The sequence below is a fragment of the Chelonoidis abingdonii genome, chromosome 2 (assembly GCF_003597395.2).
Source record: "Chelonoidis abingdonii isolate Lonesome George chromosome 2, CheloAbing_2.0, whole genome shotgun sequence".
In the NCBI taxonomy this organism is placed as follows: Eukaryota; Metazoa; Chordata; order Testudines; family Testudinidae; genus Chelonoidis; species Chelonoidis abingdonii.
This window is the reverse complement of record NC_133770.1, coordinates 92490900-92517506: the sequence shown is the minus strand read 5'-3', so window position 1 is coordinate 92517506 and position 26607 is coordinate 92490900. Positions and strand designations below refer to the sequence as shown.

Below are 26607 nucleotides of genomic sequence, written 5' to 3'. Positions count from 1 at the left end.
ACCTGGGAGACCTGTGCAAATAGGATTCTTATAGCAAAATGTGAATGTGTCTGCTAATTGAGACCAAAATGTATAAGTGAGTGCCTTAAATTATGCACTCTGCACTTTGAAACTAAATCTACAAAGGGCCCAATGTTCAAAGGTAGAGCACACACATTGGACAGGTGATGGGTAAAAGAAAGTAGTAACAATATGTAGCACTGTTCACCAGCAGATCTTAATGTTTACAAAGGAAGCCGGCATCATCATGCCCATTTTACAGATGGGGAAACTGAGCATAAGGCGGAGAAGTGACTTGCCCAAGGTCATCCATTAGGCCAGAGACAGAACAGGGAATAGAACCAAAGTCTGACTCCCAGTCCTGTGCTCTGTCCCCTAGACTGCTGCATTCATGTAGTTAAAAGTCTAATAAGACAAAGGCTTGCAATTAATTTACTTGGATTTATTTCTAGAGAACAGAGCTGAATGTGTGGGGATGAGAGGAAGAGTATCACTGCATTTAAAATGACACTATCACATTTTTGCTATTTTGAAAGAAAGCAAATCATTTTGTAGTTTCATCTCAAACCTTTTTATTTATTGACTTTTTTTTAACTGGTGAAAACTTCCCTTTACCTTAGTGAATGTTCTTCTTCAGTATTCCTAAATATGAAAAGCAGTCTTGAATATATGGAAGTGGGGCATGCAATTTGCAAAATTAATAGAGAAACAAATCAAATTCATACCATGAATCATGCGCCCTACAGACCCCTACAACTGTGGAATTCCACTGACTCCAGTGGGACTCCATATAGGTGTAAGAATCTGTCCTTTTCATATCAGATAACAGGATATGGGCCCAGGAAGGAAAGCCAAATGTTACTCTGCTCACTCTGCTCAGATGGGGTTTGATGAAAGACAGTGGAACTAGCTCCATGACAAGGAAGGGTTACTCATGTGAACAAGAATTTTTAGAATTGGGCTCATTAGTGAATAGATCACGTTTCATGCCACAAATTACTTAGGGTAACTGATAGATTTGTACAGCTATAATAGAGAGGCATAGTCAGCAAACGGATTTTCAGAGGTTCCTTTTCCACCCACTGTAGGGTTGGTTTCTCAAAGGACACCAGACAGCGGCTGCAATGTGTGACAGAACATGCTGAGTCTGATGGTGCAAAGTTTTAAAAATAATTTTCACCCTACTCCAGCTGCACATGTCAAATAAACAGATACATTGGTGGAGACTTCAGAACTGACTAATATTACTTCTCTTGGTGAAAGTTAGAATAGTTACTGTTTGGATTATGATAAGGTTATTTTGGTTCATATAAATATTGTTGTTTATGTACCAGTACTAGTTATTATTGCTTACATTTCTGGAGGGGAGACATATTCATTATTAATGTTTGCACTGGACTTGATATATCTTCAGCGAAGGACTTCCCTTGTCCTCTGGTTTTGGTCCTTGGTTACTGGCTTTATTTATTTATTTTCAATTAATTTTGCCCAAGTTGAAGCCCTGCTGCGTGTTCTCCCTATTGCTCGCTCATGAAAGCCTGCTGGCTGCACTCAGAAGTGAGTTGTACAGTTTACTTCCGTGTGTGTGTGTGTGTGTGTGTGTGTGTGTGTGTGTGTGTGTGTGTGTGTGTGTGTCAGAGAGAGAGAGAGAGAAACATTGCCCGGGCTATGCTGACAAACGACTTTTTCCTCAGTTGTCAGTTTTCTTGTCTGTCAGCAGAGCTGCTGGTAAGTGGAAGAAAACAAGGGAGGGGATGAGACTGAAATGAAAGAGAAGGAGAGGGAGGACCAGCACTGGAGGGAATGAGGGCTGCCTTTCACAGCACGGTGGAGTGAGGACACACAGGGTCCAGCGAATAGGGAAGCAGAGAATCAACTGTACAACTGCCAATACTCCCCAGTCTTTCATCAGACAGCTCAATTGTCAGCAAGGGTTCCCCCGCCCTTCCTTGCTAAAGATCGTTCAGCTGGCATTACTGATTGTATCCTTGGCTTATTGTAAAAAAATCTGTGATGGCTTTCAATCTGGAGATCAGCCTCTAATCCCCTCCATCAGACTCAGGACCATGGCATATTGCCACAGCTACCCTCAGTGTACACCTGGAGTTCTTGCTGTCTACACACACTTCCTCTAATCAAAGGGAGAGGTGTATGTGTGTGGGGGGGAAGTGTTTGTAAAAATGCTTGCTGCTCCTGGTCAGTGTTAAAGGTGGAGTGTGTGCATGTGTGGGGGGTGGTGTCCATATTCTCTGAGCTTTAACCAAAGTGATAACCTGCAGCTATGGAGTCACCAACTAAGGAGATTGAAGAATTTGAGAGCAACTCTCTGAAATATCTACAGCCGGAACAAATCGAGAAAATCTGGCTTCGTCTGCGAGGATTGTAAGTAGTACTCTTTCTTATCCCTTTTCCTTCTCTTTATTTCCTAGCATTGTTGTAAAATAATTATTGTGACAGTTTATAGTTCATTTCATTTGTGTACCTTTAAAATAACCCAAGAGTTTCCACACCTGCTCTCTGTAAATACAGTGACTTGCCCTTACTTATCACAAAAGAACAGTTTGCTTCCTTAAATGCGCTGAACCCGGTTGCTACAGAACTAATGTTTCCCAGTGAGGGTGCTGAAGTATCATTAGAAGAGGCATTGTAAATAACAGTTACCAAGATATTAATTATTTTGCTTGCTATAGTAGAATAGCTTCAGTATACACAAAGTGACACTTAATTCAAAGCCTAGGCATTTTTAAGGTTGTTGATAAACATAGATAGATTAAGAAGACATTCTTTTTGCTGTTTGTGCACCAGTTCCAGAACTAAACAGGTTAATATAAACAAATGGGGAAGAAGGTGCAGTTTGAAAACATTTCTAGTAGCAGTTATAATGGCAGGAAATCCATGTTCTTTTATTAATATTCATACATGCGGGTCAGATTGTGTTTATTAATTTATACCTCTGTGGTAAGCACAGAAGAGGTATGTTCACTAAAGAAAGGTGCTGTGATGGATTAGAAGTAAAATTAGACAATCCAGAGTGGTTATATAGACAGGATCTTTTGTCCTCCTTGTATGTGTTAAAGTGCATACCACTTACTGGCTCCTCAGTTTCTGATGAAGCCTAAAAAAGTTACCATAATAAGCTGCATCTGTCCAGATGTTCAGAAATGATTGTCTTTTCATCCTCACGTGTTGGAATTATAAAATTTCTTCCTTCTGAGCAGAGGGCCAAAGAAACATATATGAAGTAGGCTAACAACTAAAAACTTAAGAGTCCAAGTTAGCAATATTTTGTGTGTGCAGTGATGTCATATTTTATAAATAACATCCAGTACTTCTGTAAGAGTTTTAATGGCTTAGAAGTTGTACATGAATATGTATTTCTCTCAAGGCTTCACTCCAGAAAGCCTGTTTTATGAAGAAGCTAAATCAAACTAGGTGACAGCTGTCTCGTAACCATTCCAAATAGAATAGCTATACAGAACCAAACCTCTCATTTTCAAGTCTCTGCACCATGTTGTATAATTACTAGTTCATGAATTTATGGCTAAATGTAATAATAGCTGCATTCTGATTCAGACTACATCTGATGTTCAAATCTGTGCCTAAATCTTCCATAGCATTGTTGTTCAATAGAAGTCTGACAAACAGATTCTAATCTCATTTTACACCCTTGCAAATTGGGTACCTGCATTGACTTCAAAGGAGTTATCCCAGATGCACAATGATCAGAATCATGCTGTGTTATGTACGTTATGTGCAGTCTGCTAGTATACTCGCCTTGTGTGTGCATAAGAACTATATACTGTGCATCCACAAAATACATGTTTATCTTGTGAGTTTCATGATCTCTCTTCCTGTAGGAAACAATGTATTGTAAGATAGCTTTCCTTGCTTTCCTGTAAAATGTCTCACTGTAAGACAATACATTTCAGCTTTCCAATTGTGTTACTCTGATTAAGACTTCAGAAGTGTTTCCATTTCCATTTGTCATGTTTGAGAGTTTAGCATGTGAAAAAAATTGGCACACACAGTTTCACACCAGAAGTGTTCTTGTTTTTTCCATATGTGTGGGGGTAATTTTCAAAGCAAAGATGTGGCTATTGTATATATTTTACAACTATACAAGGGCTTTCATCTCAAGAGATTGAACAGCACTTTATAAACCATATGCTGTGATAAATGTAGGAATCTATTCTTCCACCTCGGGAACGCAGACAGCCTTTTAATGCTGGAGCTTTTTCATAGACACAAACTCTACAAAATAGAGTAAGGCAGAACATGAAAAAGAATACTGCCAGTTGAAACTGCCCTAGGAATTTAGGAAATTTAGGTTGGCAGTGTAATTAACCCAAATTGGGAATTAGATCATGACCCATCTCATGTGAAAAGGGCCACGGGATCATTAATGATCACGGGTGCTCAGGGTTCAGTTTTACATCTCAGTCTCATTGGAAAGACAGCACCTGCAGCCACACAGTACCCCCTAACACCATATGGAGTATTTACTCAGTAGTGACTTAGTGGGCAGACCAAAGTACTGAATCACCACCTAGATTTTCCTGGGAGGTCTGGCTAAATACTAACCATATCTGAGCTTGCTTAGCTTTGACAAGATCAAAGCCTAAGGTGGCATGGGGCTAGTACACTGTATTTTAAATTAATTGTTTTTAGACCACCGTATCTTAGAATATTCTCTGCTTAACTAAGGGGCAAACCCTGTCCCTGGTGAGGGTCCCTGTGGACCGTACTTAATGCAGTTCTGCTGTGCAAGATAGGCAGGCTTTGTGAGAGGCGTGCACAGGATGTGCACTGCCAGGGAGCTGTGGAGAACTCTGAGTTAGTTTTTAAGGGGCAGGTTCGGAGGGTTTGGGATTAGGGGATTTATTGCAGTTTGAATTATTTGGTCTTCTGCTCTATGGGCAAAGGGCATGTAAGAGCCAACCAGCATGCTGAACTCTCCTGTGTGGTGTGAGAGAAGTTTCCTTGTCCTTATCCCTAAGTATCTGCTGAATGTTCAGGCCAGCTACTAGGCCAAGGCAACGGCATGAGGATTTGGTCTTTAGTTCATGTACAGTCTAAATCCCTTCACCATTAACATTTGAAAATGGGCATATGCAGTAACACTTCTTCCAATGTTCTTTAATTGGCATCTACATATTAACATTCTAATGGTTCCTCACAGCAAATTTGTGTAATATGAAGGAATATTGAGTCAATGGAGCCATAATGCTCTCTCAGGTAGAAGACTGCAAAAAATTGCCTCACTGAGGCAATAAATTATGTCTGGCAAACTGTTAATATATCTCTGATTAGAGATCTACATGGTAAACAATGACTGTTTTATAACTTACCTAAATACCTATTAATTTGCTGGATATATCACAGCTGAAAAAGAGCTGGTGTGCATTGGTTTATTAAACATGTTTTAAAAAGTCTGGTAATAGGCTATTACCTGTGATGAGGTACTGTCAGAGCTGTATGAAATTCAGTTTTTGTCTAGCTGGATTTTCATACCCGAGAAGCTTGTCCTTTTACCTTGTTTTCTATCTGTAAAATGTCAGTTCAGAGATTTCAAATTTTCCCCTTTAAAAGCCTGCATCGGCAAAATTGTTATCATGTTTCTGATGTGCCAACAACGATCACTTGAAAGTGGACTCATCTTCACTAGAAACAGTTCTTCCAGTTTTGTTTAAAAAATAAACAAAACACATGTCCCAGCAAAGTGTGTTTTTACAGAAGTAGACCCATTTTTGCATCTCTGGCATAATGAAAAAAGGTGAATTGAAGTGTGAGCAGCTCTGGATTTCTTTATGAATGGCACTTGCAGTCACTACAGTCCTATTCATCCCAAGATCCACATGTAGAGATTGTCCATTGTATGTGGCTCCTGTCTTTCCTCCAAGGAAAAGCAAGTCAGCAACCACTGTGGCATCACCTCTGCAGTTCCCAGACCTACAGAGAGCTTTCCGCAGGTCTGAAGATCTATGCTTGGGAATGCGTGGCAGATAAGGGGGTGCAGGGGGAGCTTAAGGGAATGTTCGTTTTTTTTAAAGCATGGGGGAAGTGGTGAGGGCAACACAATGAGCCTCTGGGCTAAGTGGAACCCTAGAAAGTAGTCTGTGGCCGATGGCATCTTTCTTTAGGAGGAACAGTCCACAGAGACTTCAGTTTCCTGTAGGTGCTGCTCTATATTGATCTTTGTGCTCAGATTAAGATAAAGCAATGAATGTACCTTGTCTGTGGGCTGCCTGCCATCATTTCCAATTAATGTAACTCAGGTGAGGATGTTAGGTCTTTGACGAGTTGCCAGCTGCAGCCCTCAGCTGGGCACACCAGTCATAGTTAATCCTTGACTTTTTAACCTCATTGATCTGATGAGGTATTTACTTGGCTATATTTTAGTGTATCACAAGGGAAGGAGATAAATAAATGCAACAGGGTAGGTCAGGGATGGAATTCTCGGGTCTGAATTTCCTGACTTTTATAAGGTAAAACCAGAAGCCTACCGTTATTTTGATGCAGTTTTAGTCTGTCTGGATACGTGTGCTCATGCTGCACCATTATAAATATCCACAGGTGGTTAAATAGTAAGCAAGCTGTCTTGCCTTTGCAATGGGCACCCACATGCAGCTGGCATATATGCGGCACTTGTCTTGTTGAGCATGTATTTGATAGATGAGCAGTCCTGTCTGGTGCCTATTATTTCTGAAGAGTATTGTCCCATGAAGTTTGACAAGCTTAGAAGGCTTCAGGAAACTATGTTTCTGATGAACGTGCCGAGTGTGTATTTATGGCTCCTGACAGCTTCTTGTGACAGAAACAGGACTCCTCATTTTCAAACAGGAGGTTTGTACTTGCCTCTTTGCAGTACATGCCTAATCTACAAGGCTCTTCTTCGTTCAAGCCTGTCTTTCTCAGCCAGGGGCTCTAACATCTTTTACCAATGAATTGCTTAGAAGTCGATAAAACTGGCAATCTGTAATTAACTCTGTCTCATCTGTGCCCTTCCATGGCCACTTGCTAACAATACTATGGTTGGTAAATACAGACTTGTGCTCCTCACAAAGGATGTCCATCAATATTAAACAGGGCTTATAAGGGACGATGGCCATGACAGAACTGAAAACCTGATTTTGAAACATGGCCTCTGATTTTACAGTTACAATTATTCTGTGGGTCTGAATAATTGTGGGTGCATTTTTTAAACTTAGACTTCTAATTAGTGGACTGTGTGCACTCAGCTCCAGCAAGCAGATCTATAATTGCTGTACAGGCTGGCTGCAATTACTGGTGTGGGGGGAATGAGGAACGGAGTTGAGGTCTTTTTAAAAATTGGAGTTGTCTGGTTTTGATGGTGCTTTGATGGTGCAGATCATCAGCTGATGTAAATCCAGAAGAGTTCCATTAGATTTGGAGTAACTGTCCTGATTTGTACCACAAGAGGATGTAGTCTGAAGAGATTTTCAATTATGGTTTTTGCTGTATTTGTGCAAAAAATAAAACCTTGATTTCTGGCTAACTTGGTATTACCAACATCAACACTATCTGCCTCTCAGCATTGCAGAGGAATTGGGGAAAAATGGAGATTAATCTTCTTCCCCGCAGCCAGGTTTACAGTGCTAAACTGATAGATTCATAATAAGTCTCTAACTCCATGCATAATACTTCCCCATCCTGTTAAAGAGGAAATTATAGAGTAACCATCCCTGAATCAGGACTCACATGGATACTTTACCTTCCCTTCCTCTCTTTTTTCTGATCCTCCTATATAATTTAATTTTGAAGCTAAACTTAGAATCTGAAGGAAAAAAATAAAAATGCATTGTATAGATGTTGGTGATCCTTTAAAACTAACCAATTGCACCTAAGATACAGATAAAGTACTTCCATCAACTTCCTTTAGGAAGTATCTTGAATACTGCAAATATTGAGGTGATCTTATTGCCTATACTTATTCAAGATTTAATTTTGCTTCCATTGAGGTAAATTGTGGAACTGACTTCAGTCAGAAAAGATTCTTCCCATGAGTTAAAGGGCAAGTTTGCAAGTAAGTGCTACCACTCTATGTATCTATTTATTTGTCTTATCTATACAGACAGGTATGTGTTCTACAGTATTTTTAGGTTTTCATCTTTAAAAATGCCACGTACAGAAAAGCTGGTTCTCCCACTGACAGTACTCTGGCCTACCTCGTTTTCATTTACATAGCCCAAGTGGTAAAACAGAGAGCTCCCTTTAATTCCTGAAATGTTCCTACAGAGTGGGCTTTGTCCCCAGATATTTTAGCTGGCAGCAGATTGGGGAGGTTAAAAAAGCACCTCAGAAAGCACCGCTTTGTTAGCAAATGTGTAAATTAGTCAGTTTCTCAAGTGGAAAATATGATATTCTAATTCCTTTCCGGAGGTGATAAAGGCACTTCTGCTGTCTTTGGTCTTGGTTTCAATCTTCCTGAATCTCCTGAGAGTCTGGGTTTAAACTAAGGCCCTGTTCACCTAGAGAACAGAACTGTGCTAGCTCCAAACATATTTAAACACAGTTGTTGCTAACAGGGTTCAAGTATGGCTTCCCTAATGAATGTGGACAGGAATTGTCTGTCTGCAAACCTTGTCATGAAACCATACTATAGGCTTCTTATACTTGGTCCAGATTTCCTCTGTATACCAATTTCCCATTTAACATAAGAGTTCGAGGTGCACAGGGAAAGAGGACTGAACCCATAGTTGGTTCATCTATAGGATTGCTTTACTACCCGTGATTCTCCAAAGAACAAGAAGTCCTTATTGGTTAGGGAATGAATGTGACATATTTGCTAGCAACAACTGTATTGAGATATGATATGGGGTCTCATCATGCTGAGCTTAACCTTGGTTGAGCTCTCTGTGTGAATAAGGACAACTCACCCAAGTAAAATTTTTCCAGGATCGGGCCCTTTGTTGACACTATTCTGTTGGTAGTGTGGACAAGACCCAAAAGTTTCCCACTGGGCCAGTGCACAATGTGAGAGGACAGAAGTCTACTTCATGCTTTCTGGAATGTTGTCTCTGAAGGAACAGAGGAAGTGAAAGACTCTCAGCAGTTTTCTCTGATGAATGAAAAAGGGACAGGGTAGGAAATATTTTTAATGAATAAGTAAAAGCACAGCAGCTTTGGGAGAAATTAATTAAAAAGAAGTGTTTGGAGGCATAGCAGTTCAGTAGAATGTGATAAATTTTGCCTCAACCCTTCAGTCAGTTTTATTCCCTCTCCTGTCTTTTTATATGAAACTTAAATCAATAAATGACCCCTGTAGGTAACAATAAGAGAGGAAGACTCTGTTTCACATGAAAATGTTGACTAAGAAACACCATAGTTTTTTCCCATAATCTCAAAAAAGCTTTTACTCTTCTGGTAGTGGTGCAAATGAATCATATCTACACTCTAAAAAGCAATTATTTATTCCCACAGTTTAAAAACAAACACACATAAAAGGTACTGTGGCGTATAAGAAAGGGACTCCTTTTGTAAACATTAAACTGAATGCTTTTTAAATATCGGTGCTGTATATCAGGGTGGTAAAGCTCACAATCTTGCATAGAAAACAGGGATATGAAAAAGTTATATTGGGAAGATATATTTCAAGCCCTGGCTCAAGGGGAAATTAAAGATCTCTTTATGGAGTGCTCTAAACAAAGCAAAACAAGAAAATCTTTCTGAGATAGGAGTCCATACATGCTGAGAACATTGAAATAAAAAGGGGGGAGGGAGGAGGAAGCAGGTGAGGGGAGAGCACTGAAAAATCCAGTGTTTTGTTTTATTTTTAAAGGCAATGAGGCCAGCTCATCCCCTAATCTGCCAGCTTTTGGTGGATTCAAGCACTGTATTAAAACCAACTCAGCTTTTAAAAAGATTTTAAAGGGTTTTTTCTTGCTGAAATTTATATTGATTATTCCTAGTCAGTTTTCCACTCTCTCATTCTGTCAAAAATTTACACCAATCCTGATGTCTGTAACACTAAAACCATTTGGCTTTTTCTGCTGTCAGGTGGTGGATGAATCGAGACCCAACTCCTCACATCAGGACTGACCTGGTAAAACACTAACAGTTGTGAAACATGTCTGCTCAGTTTGAATTTCCATCAAAATGCTGGGGATTTGGGTAAATCAGAGGTTTTATAGGGGAGTTGGATTTTTTTTTCTTTTGGATTTACAAGGATGTTCCCAATCTCACTAAGCACTGCTGTAAATACTAGAAGGAGTAACTTCATTGAAGTCTATGTAATTAATAGGGGTAAACTTGGTATGAGGCTCACAGTCTGGAGTGTGTGTGTTAAACTATTTTCAAAATAATTTAGAGCATGTGAAAGGCCATATATCCTTAGGGCAGAAAAAAGCGTGGTCAATGGCAGTGGAAAATTTTCCCCATGATGCCCTGCAGATGTGCCTCAACTCTGAAAGATTCATCCTGGGGTTACTGAAAGCAAGTCTCTGTGCCCACTCTACTCCTGGCCTCAGCAGACACTTGCCCACTAGTCTTTTACATTCATAAAAGAAAAATGTATGCATGAAAAGTGGATTCATTTGGAATGTGTCTTTGGATTTAAGCAAAATTAAACTGTGAAGGAGAGAGAGGGTGAAATTCAATGACAAAACTCCTATGGACTTCACTGTGGCCAGGATTTCACCCAGAATGCAGAAAATCCAAGTTGTGGCTCTCAGAGAATTATCGAGCACTGCAGGTTGCTTGTTACTGCCCTTTTAACTTGCTCCTCGCAAACTCTGGAATTCAGCCATTGGCCCAGATAAGGGGCAGTTAGGTGGTGCACCTCCTTGGGGGCAGCTCTTCCAAAGCAGCCCAGTGCATGCTATCCCCTCTCCTCTTTGGGATAACGTGTGGTCCTAGGTGGGTGAAATCCCTGCATACTCATGAATGCAGGGACTGGCATGCAGGGGGAGGGGGTCTTTGTACACCATCACTAGTGGACCCATGTTAGAGTTGTCACACTCCCTCTCAGAGAGAGAGACAGAGCAAAGAATGGGTTTATTCAAGTGTGTGTGTATATAGACCTAAAATGTGATGTGTGCCACATTTTTCCTATATTGCTGTGTTACGCGTCTATTAACGTGACACCATTGGATATTGCTAGGTCTGTGGCATCACATCAGTAGTAAAATGATTGTTACACTCATGGGGACAGACACTATGTGTGCATAAAACTCCCATTAGAGTCAGAGAGCTACCTGGCATGTATCCGAGGGCTCTGCTTGGCACAATTCTGCTGCACAAATTCTTGACTTAAATCTGAATGGCTAAGGCTGTATTGTGGGCTTTAGCCATAGCGCTGGTTTGCAGTGGACCCCACCAGAGTGGGAGGAACATGTCTTGTAGAGTAGCAGGCAGAGCATAGGGAACAAGAGAACAGCATAAACTCTCCTGCCAGGCTGACCAGTTTAGATGGGTGTTGCAAGAGAGGTCAGATTCTACCTCCTCCTTTACCCCCTCTGGGGTGACTTGCCCCTTAGGGTTCACTAACAGGGAGTGGTCCTTGGTTTCTGGAGAGAACAGACTGCAGTTCTTGCTGGTCCCTCCTGCACCGGGGAACAAATGAGGCAGCCTTTCCTCTACACACCGCCCACACTTGGGCTGAATGCAGCATGGCCCAGAGAACTCAGATTTCTTGGATCGATTTGAAAAGTGAAAGGAGACTAAGTTGGGGGAGAAGGAATCTGGAGATCACATAGAGGAAAGCAGACATTGATAGAAGAGGGTGAGGAGGGAGACTGAAGATTATTGTAAAAAAAGCAAAACAGAAGTGTAGCTGTTCCTGCTTGTTTTCCCTTATCACCCTATCTAAACATTTCTCAGGTTTGTTTAGCTTTAAGCATACGATAAATAAAAGCATATGATACACACAGCATATTTACACACACTGGGTAGGATTTCCAAAAGCGCTTCAGAGACTTAGGACCACAAGTCCCAGCTGGGTGTTGTGGAATTTGAATCCTCCCTTAAAGGCCATGGCACAGCAGCAGAACTAAAGACTAGAGTAGCTGTCACAGCCCTAGCCCCTAACATGGGGAAAGGGCAACAGCAGCTATCTAAGTTTTTCTCTTTCTATCTTAAGTTTTTGAAAGCACCTAGCACTGTGGTATCTAATAGAGGTAGGCTAAAAAAATTTGGATGAAACTTTTTTTTTCACCAAAAAACGCAGATTTGGGTTGACTGAAACATTTTGTGAATTCATGTTGACTTTGCCAAATTGTTTGCCAAAAACACCAAGATAAAACCCCCAAATTCTAAAAAAATTGAAGTCATTTTTTTAAAACTTTCAGTTAATCAGAACATTCAAATAAAATTTATTGGGGTCAATCCAAAATGATTCCCCTTCCCAATTTCTCGGTTCAGTGACTGAACCAAAAATCAGGTATTTTCAGAGCTCTGGTATGCAAGTGGTTGTGGAACACTTAATGATAGCATTTAACATGCCCTAAATGGCTGTATTGTCATAGTCCTCAGCATGCTTGTTGGAAGGCTTTTTTTTCCTGCATTCATTCATCCTTCTCTTTTTCTTTCCTTCTATGTCATTCCCCTCCACTTTCCCTAATCTCTCCGCCTAGTGGATTCTCAACTCCTAGATGACAGTGTATGGGGAGCCACACTGAGCCGGAAACATACAATGCAGGAGCATAGAGATGTGCAGTGCAGCTCCTATCTGGTCTCCTTAACTCTGCCCTCTTCCCCTCCTCACTGGAACTATTTCTGTACTATTCTAGGACGGTCATCCCTCTGCACCCAATGAGAAGAGGGCAGAAGACATGATATATAATACAATTGTATTATAGTTTATATAAAGATGATAAAGTCATTGAGGAGAAACTAAATTCATTCTTTGCTTCAGTCTTCACTATTGAGGATGTTAGGGAGATTCCCAAACCTGAGCTGTCTTTAGTAGGTGACAAATCTGAGAAATTGTCACAGATTGAAGTGTCACTAGAGGAGGTTTTGGAATTAATTGATAAACTTAAATTAATTGATAATAAGTCACTGGGACCAGATGGCATTCACCCAAGAGTTCTGGAAGAACCCAAATGTGAAATTGCAGAACTATTAACTATGGTTTGTAACCTGTCCTTTAAATCGTCTTCTGTACCCAGCTACTGTAACGCCAATATTTATAAAGGGCTCTAGAAGTGATCCCAGCAGTTACAGATCGATAAGTCTAACATCAGTACCGGCCAAATTAGTTGAAACAATAGTAAAGAATAAAATTGTCAGACATATAGAAGAGCATAAATTGTTGGGCAAAAGTCAACATGATTTCTGTAAAGGGAAATCATGTCTTACTAATCTATTAGAGTTCTTTGAAGGGGTCAACAAACATGTCAACAAGGGGGATCCGGTGGACATAGTGTACTTAGATTTCCAGAAAGCCTTTGACAAGGTCCCTCACCAAAGGCTCTTACATAAATTAAGCTGTCATGGGATAAAAGAGAAGGTCCTTTCATGGATTGAGAACTGGTTAAAAGACAGGGAACAAAGGGAGGAAATTAATGGTAAAATTCTCAGGAATGAAAAGAAGGTAGCTAGTGTGTTCTCCAAGGGTCAGTCCTAGGACCCAATCGCTATTCAACTATTCATAATGATCTGTGAGAAAGAGGTAAACAGTGAGGTTTCAGAGTTGCAATGATACCCAAAGTGCTCAAGATAGTTAAGACAAACAGACTTGTGAGGACTTCAAAAAGATTCACAAAATAAGGTTGATTGGGCAACAGATGGGCAAATGATGTAATGTGGATAAAATAAAGTATACACTGGAAAAAATAACCCGTCAACTATGATAATAGGATGGGGGCTAATTTAACTAAACTTCAGGAGAGATCTGGTCACATGGATAGTTGCTCATGAAGATGTCCATTGGCAGTGTGAGCGAGGCGTCAAAAAAGCAAATAGGTGTTTAGGAATCAATAAAAAGGGGATAGAGAATAAGAAGGAGAATATCTTATTGCCCTTATATAAATCCCTGGTACACCCACATCTTGAATACTGCGTACAGATGTGGTTTCCTCATCTCAAAAAAGATATACTGGCATTAGAAAATTCAGAGAAGGGCAACTAAAATGATTAGGGGTTTGGAATGGGTCCCATATGAGGGGAGATTAAAGAGGCTAGGACTTTTCAACTTGGAAAAGAGGAGACTAAGGGGGGATATGATAGAGGTATATAAAATCATGAATGATGTGGAGAAAGTAAATAAGGAAAAAATTATTTATTTGTTCCCATAATATAGGAACTAGGGGCCACCAAATGAAATTAATGGACAGCAGGTTTAAAACAAATAAAAGGAAGTTATTCTTCACACAGTGCACAGTCAACCTGTGGAACTCCTTGCCTGAGAAGGTTGTGAAGGCTAGGAGTATAACAGGGTTTAAAAGAGAACTAGATAAATTCATGGAAGTTAAGTCCATTTAATGGCTATTAGCCAGGATGGGTAAGGAATGGTGTCCCTAGGCTCTGTTTGTCAGAGAGTGGAGATGGATGGCAGGAGAGAGAGATCACTTGATCATTACCTGTTAGGTTCACTCCCTCTGGGACCCCTGGCATTAGTCACTGTTGGTAGACAGGACACTGGGCTGGATGGACCTTTGGTCTGACCCAGTATGGCCATTCTTATGTTCTTATGTTTCAATGCTTTTAATGGTGAAGACACATTGACAGACCGTATCTATGTTAACAAGCCATAGGTGTGTGTAATTGATGAGGTCAGAAACATTAGTGAAGCTTCAGGAGCTTCTTTTCCTCTGTAAGGGGCCCGCTGCTGGGTGTCTTAAAGGCCCAGTCCTCTGCACCCTGCTTGCATACAGTCTCATGGTTTTTCTACATATGCACAGTGGTTGTGAACACACAACGAGAGTAAACACTGTTTATGAGAAATGTGCATGTTGTCTTTTCAAGAGCAAGATATTTAATATTTGGTTTGTTAATTAGAAGCACTGCCAGAGCAGCACCAGAAAGCTCCTCACTGCCCAAAGTAACGTCACTGAAAGTGTTGGACAATGTATTGTAGCTTTTAGTAAATGCCCTGAGCAGGGGTTTTTGAGAAAGGGAACACTGCATCTTTGTACAGCAGTTTTTTAACCCCAGCTTTAGGCGCGTTGAACAGTAATCCGAGTGTTTCAGCCTGTAACCCAGAGTCAGGGGAGGGGCTGGGACAAACATGAGATTTAAAATTCTGCGTCATACCAGCTGTCTAGTAGCAGACAGTGGGGGTGGTGATGGTCGGGATGGGTGTGGGGGAAAACAATAACAAGCAGCAGTCTGATAGATTTACTAGAGCTTAGGGCAAGATGCAGATTTTTTTATGACTTTGCGTACAGTGTAGGACTGGGTTGACATAATTCCAATCCATGTTTCCTGTCTTGATATTTAATCCAGATTATGAATGATGACTCTTTCCCTGCCAACATCTTGCATTCTGTAACTAATCACCAAGCCACCCTGACTAAAACAAAACTGGACAGCTGCCTGTTTGCCTCCATGGGATTTTCAAAGTGCTAATGTCACATAGTGGCTTTGATTGAAAAAAGTAATCCATACCCTTTCATTTAATTAAAGTATGTTAACATTGTAGCCCTACTGGCTGGCACAAGATTCCAACAAAGCATGATTTGTTTGCTTTGAACATACATGATACATACATGTTGCATTCTTTTATCTCATTCTCAGCAAGATTATTCCCTCTTACGTTGCTTGTCGATATGACGTGTTTTCATAGCAGTTCTTTTAATAGGAAAGTAAACAGGATACAACAAAAACAAAGGACAGGAAAGATTGTGTATATGGTCCCGTTATTTAAAACCTTGTCATTGCAAGAAATCAACCTCACTCTCTGTGTTACCATGTGAACACAACGTGCAACACATCTATCAGGATGTACACAGAATGCCAGGGAAATGTAGCCCCCACCCCCATGCTCATTCCACAAAAAGTTTAATAGTCTATTTTAATGGGAGAGGTTGCAGAGTATGCGTGATAAGGTACCACCCATCCTGTATTTTGAGGGTCATCTCTTATTTGGTGCCAAATGTTCCACAAGTATATCCAATAGTCAGTTACTAAGAAGCATTTGATCAGATAAAAAGTATGTTTTCAAACAGGAATCGTGCAAAGGAGCACACACTATGGTAAAATGTTACCCCCCCCCCCAGTGAATAAAACATATAGGGAACTACTTCTTTAAAACTAAGTTCTGTTCCATACTTTTCATACTGCTGGCCTTTATTTCCTTAAAAGGTAGGTTCCTTTCAGTGTGTTTGTACACATATATAGTATGTACATATGTGTACTGTATAAAGAACTTTCTTTCATCCTTTTTGTCTCCAGTATGTGAGAGAATATTTGTTTATAGTAACAACACAGGTAAGGATCAATAGACCACATTATTTTCAAAGGGCCAAATCCTAATGAAATAACTCAGTTTTGCCTAGAGTTTTACTTACTATTTTTTCAGATAAATCCACACTAATTTAAATGGAAGTTTGCCTATGTAAGGACTGCTTGAAAACTGAATGAAAACAGAATAAGGACTTCAGGATTTGGCCCATGCAGGCACCTGTTGTTATAACAAAATGTTACGCATAACCGAAAGCAGGCAGAGTTCTTGGAGTCCTGATCTACACAGAATCTACAAAATTTGGGCCAGGTTTTCAGAAGCCATAAGCACCCACAGCTTCCATTGTCATCCCACTCAGTTCTTTAAAAGAAAATAATTGAAAAGGTAAATAAATAAAAAAAAATCAGGCCCATTGTATATTTACTTCAAACTTGCTGTATTTTTGGTTTGGTCTTATGGATAGTTCAGATAACAAAAATGTAACCCGCAGTTTGCTCCTTAAGCCTGGCTGTGATTCTAGGTCTTTTCTACAGAGACCTCTCCCACCTCCCTTACATTCATGGTAGTTAGTGAGCCATACCTGCCATAGAGAGTCAACAGGAATAAATCAGTATCTCCCTGCTGGGTGCCAACACTGGCTATGTCAAGGGAGGAACCCTGCTCCAAGACCTTATGTTGTCTTGCCAATACCTCTCTGTGCATGGATACACATAATACCTGATACAGGGCTGTAAGGGATGCTTCACATTCTCTCTCCATGTTATAGTACATAATAACATAATTATTAAAGACACAGTTATTTATTGATAAACTAATAGTTAGAGCTGGTAAGAAAGTGGAGAAAATTTTCTGTGGAACTCTTCAAGAGTAATGAAAACTTTTTTGAGATTTTTTTTTTAATTTGCAGGAGGTTTTTATTAAAAAATTGAACATTTTGTTCATTTCTGAAAGGTGGAAAAAACTCTATTTTAGTGTGATTTTCAGTTTTCCTTGAAAAACTGGATTTAAAAAAAATACACAAAAATATTTGGAAAAAAGACCTTTGACCAGCACTAGTAATGAGTGTAGTTTAGTCACTGTGGGGCTGACCCAAATCTCACTGAAGTTAATGGGAGTCTTTACATGAAAGGAGCTTTGAATCAGGCTCATGGGATCTAATTCTGCTCTCATTGAAATAAATAGTAAAACTCCCTCAGACAGCAAGGGGAGCATAACTGGGCCAATTTGTGTGCGGAACTGTAGTTGAATGCCCATGACACCACAATATTTTTGATTTAAAAATTCGAAATAAATAAGATATAGTTCAAACAGGTATGGTAGAAATATAAGTTAGTTAATAATGGAAAAGTTACAGTTAGTGCCATTCTTGATCCTCCGTTTTTCTTATAGATCCTCATGCTCACCATGACTGTTGCATATCCCATCTCTATTGCCAGCCCTCATCCCAATTCCATGGGCTTCACTGAGTGCAGAACATTGTCCTCAGCATTCTTTCATATAGTGAGAAATTTGTCCCCATACAATTTCATTAGGCCACCATTCAGTATGAGATCCAGTTCAAAATACTGCTTCTTGTTTTTAAAACTCCACACTTACCTGTTTTAGCTGACCTACATCTCATTTCAAATTGCTGCTGCTATCTTATCTTATTTCCTTCACCTACCTCTTAATTTTGCTCTCCCTCTGCTGTCACTTATCTCTGGCTGTATTGTTTAACCCAACAGAGAATTCTGGTATACAGTCTGTTTGGAAGATACTCTACACAATAAAGGTAGAGTGGAAAGAACATGAAAGCTAGTCCTATTTCAATCAATGAATTAAATAGATGGCAAGTTGTGACTCAGGGAGCCTCTCAGTGCCAACCATACCATAACTCACATTAGGTCTGACTTGCTCATTTCCCCAAACTCACTGTTGTCATAATCTGTGTCTAAAACGTCATGTGAGGTATATGCAAACTGGTAACATGCTGGTCATTAATAGTGTTGTGTGATATATGTTCGGGTGGTGTGTATAACGAATTATAGATGTGTGCTGGAAATATGTTCTTAAAAGGTTTGGCAAGCAGTGCATAAGCCCTTCCTGTCCTATATAAAGGAATGTTGGTTCATCTGCTTAACTGTGTCTCCAGTGTAAACTGAGCAAGGTGAGACCAGAAATAATGGAAGCACATTTATACAGAAAATAGTCATCAAACTAGCTAGTGGGGGAGATGTTCACTTAATGATAATGAAGGAGGATGGAGACTATGGCCCTGTGAAGCATTCCTGGCTCTTGAAACAGACAGTGGACGCTGGAGATTATAAAGAGAAACAGAAAGCCATTTTGGTATCCATCATCTGAGGGAGAAAAGAGGCCAGAGATCTCGAAATCTGAGAGAAGTGGTTTCTTCAGCCAAGGGGGTTGAAATCTCTGGGAACTGACTGTAGGTGAGAAAACTGCTCAGACAAAGATTGTAACTTGCTGAAGTAATCTCTTTCACTCTTACTTGAAATCATTTAAACTTATATGTTTTGTTAATAAACTTGTTCTTGTTTTATTACACAGCCAACTCAGTGCTGCTATATTGGAGTAAAGTGTAGGTCTTCTGCTGTTCTAATCAGCTGTCGTGTGCTTTGTCTCTTTGGAGGCAGCAAACTTAAAAACTTCTCTGAGTGTTTCAAGGCAAGGGGACTGGACACTGCAGAAAGACATCTCCTAGGGAACTCAGGATTTGGGGTGCACTGCTTGTTCCCTGCAAGGCAAGGTTTGGACTGGCAGAATCATGAAGAGTTTGCTGGCAAGGCAGACGAGCTGGTGTGCTTCGTGTGCAGACATATAGGTTAGCAGCAGCAAACCTCACTGTTGTTGAGGCAGTAACACAGCGGCTTACAATTCTGCGTGATCTGAGCAAGACGTCACATGGACGAAGATAGCTTGTTCTTAGAAAATTTGTTGGTCTCAGTGGATTGTTAAAATAGGTTCAGTGCTCCCAGAGGCATAAAGCTGAAATTTGAATGCTGGTGGCCAAATTATAGTCCAGCTCATGTTATTTCATTTTTCAATTTGATTTATGCATTTTTATTAATATAGGCTGTAGTACTTCGATGTATATACATAATTAATTCTGCTGTGATGGCACCTGAATTGATATGCAATTGATTCAGCATATTGAAGTGATTGGGAGAGGAGATTTCAGTGTATTTAAATAATCCTATTTGGTTTGTAGTGAGTATGCAGCCATCTATGTCAAGAGATAGACAAATGTAAATTTTAAACAAATATGTTAACCCCCCCTTTTAAAAATAACTATCTATATATTTTATCCACCTTGCCCTCTTCTCTTCACAAGTGTCTTCTGCTTTTACTACTTCTGAGCAACATGTAGTGATAATTAACTAATGAAAATGTGTTACACTGATAGTGCTCCCTCTTCACTTTCAGGGCTACAACCACCTCTAGCATATGTGTTAACTCCCGTAATTGGAGTTACACTTGGATTATATTTGGCCCAAATGGGCTTCCTCTTTCTTACTCTTCCCCCCTTTCTTTTCAGTATTTCAGAGGATCTGTGGGCTAGTGGTTGGACAGTCTTGTAGGAGATCCAAGTTCAAATCCCTGCTTCACATCAGGCAGAGGGTGGGATTGAATCTGGGTTTCTTACATAGATGAATCCCCTAACCATTGTCTAAACGTTATAAAGGAGGCTATTCCCTTACCACTATTTTGTGACTCTAGCCTGATCCTTTTTTGGCTAAAACTATTCATCAAAGTGCCATCAAACTTGAGAATAGATTCTGTTTGACCAAACTGCATTTTTTGGTGAATAAACTATTTGTCCAAAAATTTTAACCCAACTCTAGTTTACAATATATTTAAGTAACACATTGTTGGAAGTAGCTGGAGGTGGTGATGTCCCTGACTCTCACCAGTCTATTTTGCCAGACATAAATTGCTCTTCTCAAATTCAGCTTATTAAAATATTAAACCTATTTATAACAACCTTATCATAGGCCCTATTGTAACAAAGGAGCCCAGTTCTGGCAGTGTAGAAAAGCACAGATCCAACAAAGTCTTTCATATTATAGGGGGGAATTTATAATACAGCATCACCTCTTTGTCTCTCACTGTTGCTAAATGATCTCTTCAGATGAGCCTATACAGAGAGGCAATGATGAATGGCTGTGTTTTGCCTGAGCTGAGAACACGATGGGACTCTAATATAAAGACAGACATTATTGGGTATCTATGTTAATGGGTGATTAAGCTCCCACTGATATCTTAAATGTATTAATTAAGGCACTTTTAAATAAAAAAAAGGAAAAGGAGCACTCTGACCCCTGAAATAACCCATTTAAATGATTTTCATGCAGAAAACAGAAATTGGAAGGTTGTGTTTCTGCTGGAAAAGTGGCTTTGTTCTTACACAACAGGTCCACTCCTTCTCTGTATTCAGAGCCAGATCTGTTGACTCTCGTGACAAAAATAAGTTTTCACTCCCTTCCTTGCTTGCTAGCAATCCAGAACTAGCCCAGTGGAGAGAAGATAAAGAGTGGGATTATTTTCTGGCTCATGCATCATTATCCAAATTATTATCAAAGGTGCAATTTGCCAAGTACCCAATTTTAGCCTCACTTACACTGAAGACTTCGAGGCTGCACAGGTGTAACTGAGTGCAGGACTGGGGCTACAAGATTTTTATTACTGGTAATGATACATGAGCAGGAAATAAAATTGCTTGACTTGTGGGGCTCACAGTTAGAGAAAAGCATCCTATTATTTGCAAATTTGCTTAGTTTATTTAATCAATCATTGAGATTCAGTAAATATGGAATGCCATAATGCCAATTTTGGAGTCACTATTCAGAGTGAAACTTCACCTAAGTGATTCAGATTATTCTTTAGAAACTGTGTAGGAGTGAAGGAGCAATTCATTTAGCTAACTAAGATTCTGAGTTGTGTGGTTTTGGGGGAAAAACACCTACATAGTTAGCAGAGCTACTTAGCCTCACTCTTCCCTCCACTCAGTCAATTTAACTACTTCTCCTAGTGGGCTTACACATGGAAATGTGGTTATTTGAGATAAACACACTCCTTGTGTGGGTTTGGATGCACACAGCACCTAACTGCTTTTGACAATGATGGTCACAGTGCCTAACTTTCAGGTGTCTAGAAAATCACCGTAATTCACAAAGTCTGAATTAGGTATCTTAGACCATAGTCCATAAAAACCAGCAGCTAAGCAGAAGCTGCCTAAACAAGCCAATGAGATGCTGACCGGAGGGGCATGTGCTCAGCTCCACCCCACTTGTGGAGATAGGTAGAGCCCTATGGTTTTTGCAGATGTGAGATAACACAAAATAAAATGGAAAAACAATTAAAACAACAAACTCACGCTGTAATGGCAGCTCTTACGGCTCCTGTTTCCCTTCTGGATACTGTGACCTGGCACTCGCAGCACCACTCAGGTTTGGCACAGTTGCCATTCCATCAAATCTGAGTGAGTTGCATTGTGACCTGGTAATGGTGAGTGAGAGAACAAGAGAATCCTGTTGACCTTGGAATGGATTATTTATTTATTTCTTAGAGAAAATCCCAGAAAAAGGACAAAGACTTTGCCCAATGTTTTTTTTTTGGCCTTCCTTGAGTTACTGCCTAAGTGTATATGTCCTAACTGCTGGGTTACCAGAGGTTTATTAAAGGAAGCTTTCCTGCTGCTATATATATTTTCTCTAGGAAGCCCCCCAGCTTTAGTGGGTAGCTGATGGTCAGCATTCTTTCAAAGTGCACATAGACTAGTAGATCCTGATCTTGCTCCGTCTTTTTAAACATGGTTCTACTTGATTTCTGAAAGAAAAGAAAGAATTCAAAATTAAGTTATGTTTATATAGCATCTTTCATTCAGAGGATTCCAAAGCACCACTGAAATACAGCCGTCTCTGGAATGGAATGGAGAGAAGGGAACCAAACTGTGGGTAGTAGTGAGAGAAGGAGAAAATAAAGTAGCACTGATTAAGTAGCAATGCTTGGCATCTCTTTGTGAACCACCGTCTGGGAATATTATTTTATCTTCAGTACATCTTTAATTCTACCTAACCAAGTCACTATTCCCACTACAAATATTGATCCATTTATCACTTAGAGGAATCTGTCTTTAATATTTACATTTTTTCCTGTTACTGAAAGAGAATTACTACTTGGAACCTTTACTGATAGTCTCAGTAAAGGTCAACTAATATATGTACGTGGAGACTGAGCAGTATCACACTTCCAGAATTGTTTTTTCCATGCAAGACTTGAGCTACATTGACAACTAGTATGGTGAAGTGTGTATTGCCATCATCTGTGCTGTAACTTTTCTGCTAACAGGGATTTTCAGTCTGCACAGAGTCATCTCCAGACACCAGTGAAGGAAGCAGGTGCCTGGGGCGGCCAATAGAAAGGGGCGGCACTCTGTCCATTATTGGGGCAGCAGACTTTGGTGGCAATTTGGCGGTGGGTCCTTCACTCCCTCTCTTCCTCTTCAGTGGCACTTTGGCGGCAGCCCAACTGGGCTTTTCTTTCTTTCTTTTGTTTCCCCTTCACTGCTTGGGGCGGCAAAAAAGCTGGAGCCAGCCCTGAGTCTGCAGAGTTCTTTTCCAGCTCCTTTCACCATCATTAAATTTATATTAAAACTAAAACTTAAATACTTGTTAAGTTTGGGCTTAATAAGGATAATTTTTTTTACAGGAATATATTACAGTCCTTCAAGATTGGTTAATGTAACATCACCTACAGAAAAGTTAGACTCAGGAGACAATAGGTAGGTAGTGTAATGAATGTGGCTGCATAGGCCTTCATGGTCATCTGGAGGGAATAGAACTGCAGACTTTGTGTTCCCAAAGCACAGGCCCCAAAAACATGAGCTCAAAGAAAACTGTCATTAACTACAGCAGTGTTAGGACTTTCACCAATTAGGCCAATCACAAGGGAGCAAAGTGATGAGACACATTACAACATGACAGTACATTACAGTAGGCAGTACCGGTTGTTCATGCTGAAAATAATTCATGTTTTTATCTGCAGGAAGGATGTTTTGGTAATCTAGGATCCCAACAAATAAACACTACTATGATTAAAATTTGTCTAGTAGTATCAGAACTTCAGAACAGTATCAGAGAAACTTTCTTGGTGAACTTCATGAAGTTCTCTGCTGTGAGAGAGGCTATACGTGATAGCCTTTGTAACCACCAGTGTGAGACTTGACCAGAAGATTTGTTTGTTTACAAAACTTTCTATCAGCTATGCCTGCAGCACACCTTTAAAATTAATGTTCTGTGGATGTTAGGATTCTTACACAGTCTTGTTGCCATTGAGATACTATTCAATACAGTTTAGGTAGTCATGGATTTTGATTCTGTCCAAACCTGAAACACTTTGTATGTTCTTAATATAACACACTGTAGGACTCTGCTGATCAATAATGCCTGATTAGATGTACAAGACAGCAACAGGTATGTTTGTTTTGTTACATACTATATGGGGAGAGTTACATAGGTGATGTAATATATCCATGAAAAGGTGCTGGATTGCCATAGCTGGATACTGGTGTCTCTTTATCTGCAGGACAGATACAAGATAGACAGTGGCAATGTAGGAATACTAGCAATGTGCCTAAACCATGATTTGGAATAATAAAAAATAATCACTTATGAGAGGATAAATCATCCAAAATGCCTGTTCTGTCCTTGGACTTCATTTTGCAAAGGTCTGTGCAGAGCCTTTCATTTTGCTTCTGCGTTGGCTTGGTATGAAATTTTCCTTATCTGTTCAGAGATATGGATGGTGAAGCAATTGGCTCGGCTGATAGATTGACTTTATTTCATTTGCTTCAGAGGCTTTATTGTAGCCATCCCCCATTTTGTTCTGCTCTGATATAATATTTTTGCAGATGAATCATCCTTTTGCATTGGCAGCTTCATGTATTGTAACTGAGTCTGCCGTTGCACTGCTTTGAGGCTTCTGTAACAACATTGACTTTGGCAGAGTTATTCCTGACTTACGCAGGTTTAAATAAAAGCAATAGAGGGCCCACTGAGTCTGAGTCTTAATTTCATTCAGTGTGAAAAAAATTACCAGCTTCTGTTAATATGTTCTGTAACGTAAGTTAAGAGCAGTTTATGGGAGTAATGCATTCCACAATAGGTGGATTTACATTAATAATACTTGGGGTTAAGGTTAGGAGAAGGGAAGCTGAATTCGAATCAACTCCTTATTAACCCAGATCTGGCAAAGCCCCTGAACCCTGGATTGCCAACAAGAATGAATGCAGCATCAGTCATGACTAAGGCTACGTTTATGTCACCGAGGTCATGGAAGTCATGGAATCCGTGAATTCCAGAGACCTCCCTGACATTCTCTTCTTCAGCCCCTAGGGCTGCAGAACTTTGGGGTTTGCAGCCATTGGGGCCCTGTCAGGGTTCCAGTGACAGGCAACAGGGGCCCCTCTGCAAGGATCCAGTGGCAGGTGACAGACTCCTGAGGGGGCCTTCATCAGGGTCCAAACAACGGACAACAGCTTCGCATGGTTAGGGGAGACTCCTCCCCTGCAGCTCCCAGCCACCGTGGGCATAGGGGCCCCCTTCTGGAGCTTCCAGCTGCCACAGGAATAGGGGGAACCCCACAGCTCTTAGCCTCCAGGGTGTCAGGGGAAACCATGGAGCCTCAGCAGCAAAACAAACAGACAGGTCACAGCTTCCCTGAATTGTTGTTTATTGCCCGTGACTTTCACTAAAAATAATTGTGACATAATCTTAGTCATGATGGCCTTCACTAGCCTTCTTTCATTCTGGTTATCTTTGTTTGTAGAAAGGGAGGTTCTTGTGAGTTTCCACTGAACAGCTATCTGTTACAAAGGTTACTCCAATCCCACAATTCGTACTCTGGATAGAATTCTGCAGCCTGCCTGCTAGTTAATGAGCTCATTCTCTGAGGCAGAAATGTAGCAGCCTGCCTGCCTAGTAACATGTCAGCAACTTCTTGAGAATCGAAAAAACACTTAAATATTAATATCATGTTACAAAATTGTTTGTTTTTAAATTAAAGAAAATAGCTTCTGTAAAAAAAACAACCCACATTTTGTTAATGTTGCTGTTGCTGGTTAATTGATCTCATTCCATGAGGCAGAAATGTAGCAGTCTGTCTGCATAGTAACATTGTTAATGTTCCTATTGTTAGTTAGCTGTTCCTATTCTCAGTCAATTCCCCATGGAACATAAAACCTGTAAAAGTTTTAAGACCCCCTACATTGCCAGAGTTATGTAAAGCATTATAAATGACAGTAAGGGAATCAGTTAGGAAGATCTATGTGCTTTCTCACTTTTTTCCTGTGCCAAAGTGGCACAATGGGGTTAGAGTACAACTCAGGATTTATTTTACTTTCTCATTTAAAAAAATGATTTTGAGGACAAATAAAACATCTACCAAGCAATCGATAAAATTTCAGGACAATCAGAACCAAACACTTCCCAAAGTACCCAGCCAGGTACAGGACAATGATTAGCAAAACTGTATGACTTTCATGTGTGAAAGTCTGAGCAATTTAGAATGACATTCTCCTTTTTTTTCTTCCCTGTTTTGGTGTTCTATAATGTAATTTAAATGAAAATATAGGATTATAACTGGAATGCAGGGTATTAGTTACCAAATGTTTGCAATTTAACTTTCATGTGTTAAGGAAATGCTGAATAATTATTGTGACTTTTTTCTGTATTGTAGTTTAAATAACATACCAAAACAATTGAAACGAGTGTGATTATATAGCATTATTTTGACAAATAAAATTTGCAGAATTTTGCAGAATTTTTAATTTTTTTGGCACAGAATCTCCTTAGTAAATTTAATTTAGTTCCAACATTCTCCTTTCAAATCAGATTCCTTCTGTAATGAGATTAATTTGGTAGCCCCTCCCACCTTTCCCTACATGTAGGCAAACAAGACAACTGCAGAGGGAGCTGTTGTTCATTCCTGACCTTTTCTGCTTGCTAACTCAAGGTAGTCTTTCAGTGTGTAAGCTGAATATTGATGATTCTAGTCAATAGTAGATTCTGGCAATGTTTTCAAAGGAGTCTTAAATCAGCCTCTAATTGATGACTTGTGCTACTGTATGTCCTAACTACCTGATCTTGGGTGGGAGACAAGTGTGAACAGGTAGATGTCTAAATGCTCTTATTTGTGATTGCATATTAGAGGCTGTTTTTGAAAACTTAGCTTTAAAGTGTCAATTC

General features: G+C 39.9%; 1 protein-coding gene across 6 annotated transcripts in view; it reads left to right on the top strand.

Moving 5' to 3' along the window:
• The window catches only part of PDE1C (phosphodiesterase 1C), a 498893-nt gene that overhangs the window by 170116 nt on the left and 302170 nt on the right, over positions 1-26607 (top strand). The window contains exon 1 of one of the 6 annotated variants that reach the window (XM_032767200.1): positions 1811-2382. The exons of the other annotated variants lie outside the window; for them this stretch is intronic. Coding sequence (XP_032623091.1) covers positions 2282-2382 — 101 coding nt within the window. The 5' untranslated portion in view covers positions 1811-2281. Of the gene's footprint in view, positions 1-1810; positions 2383-26607 lie in introns of those variants that run through there. 6 annotated transcript variants of the gene reach the window in all.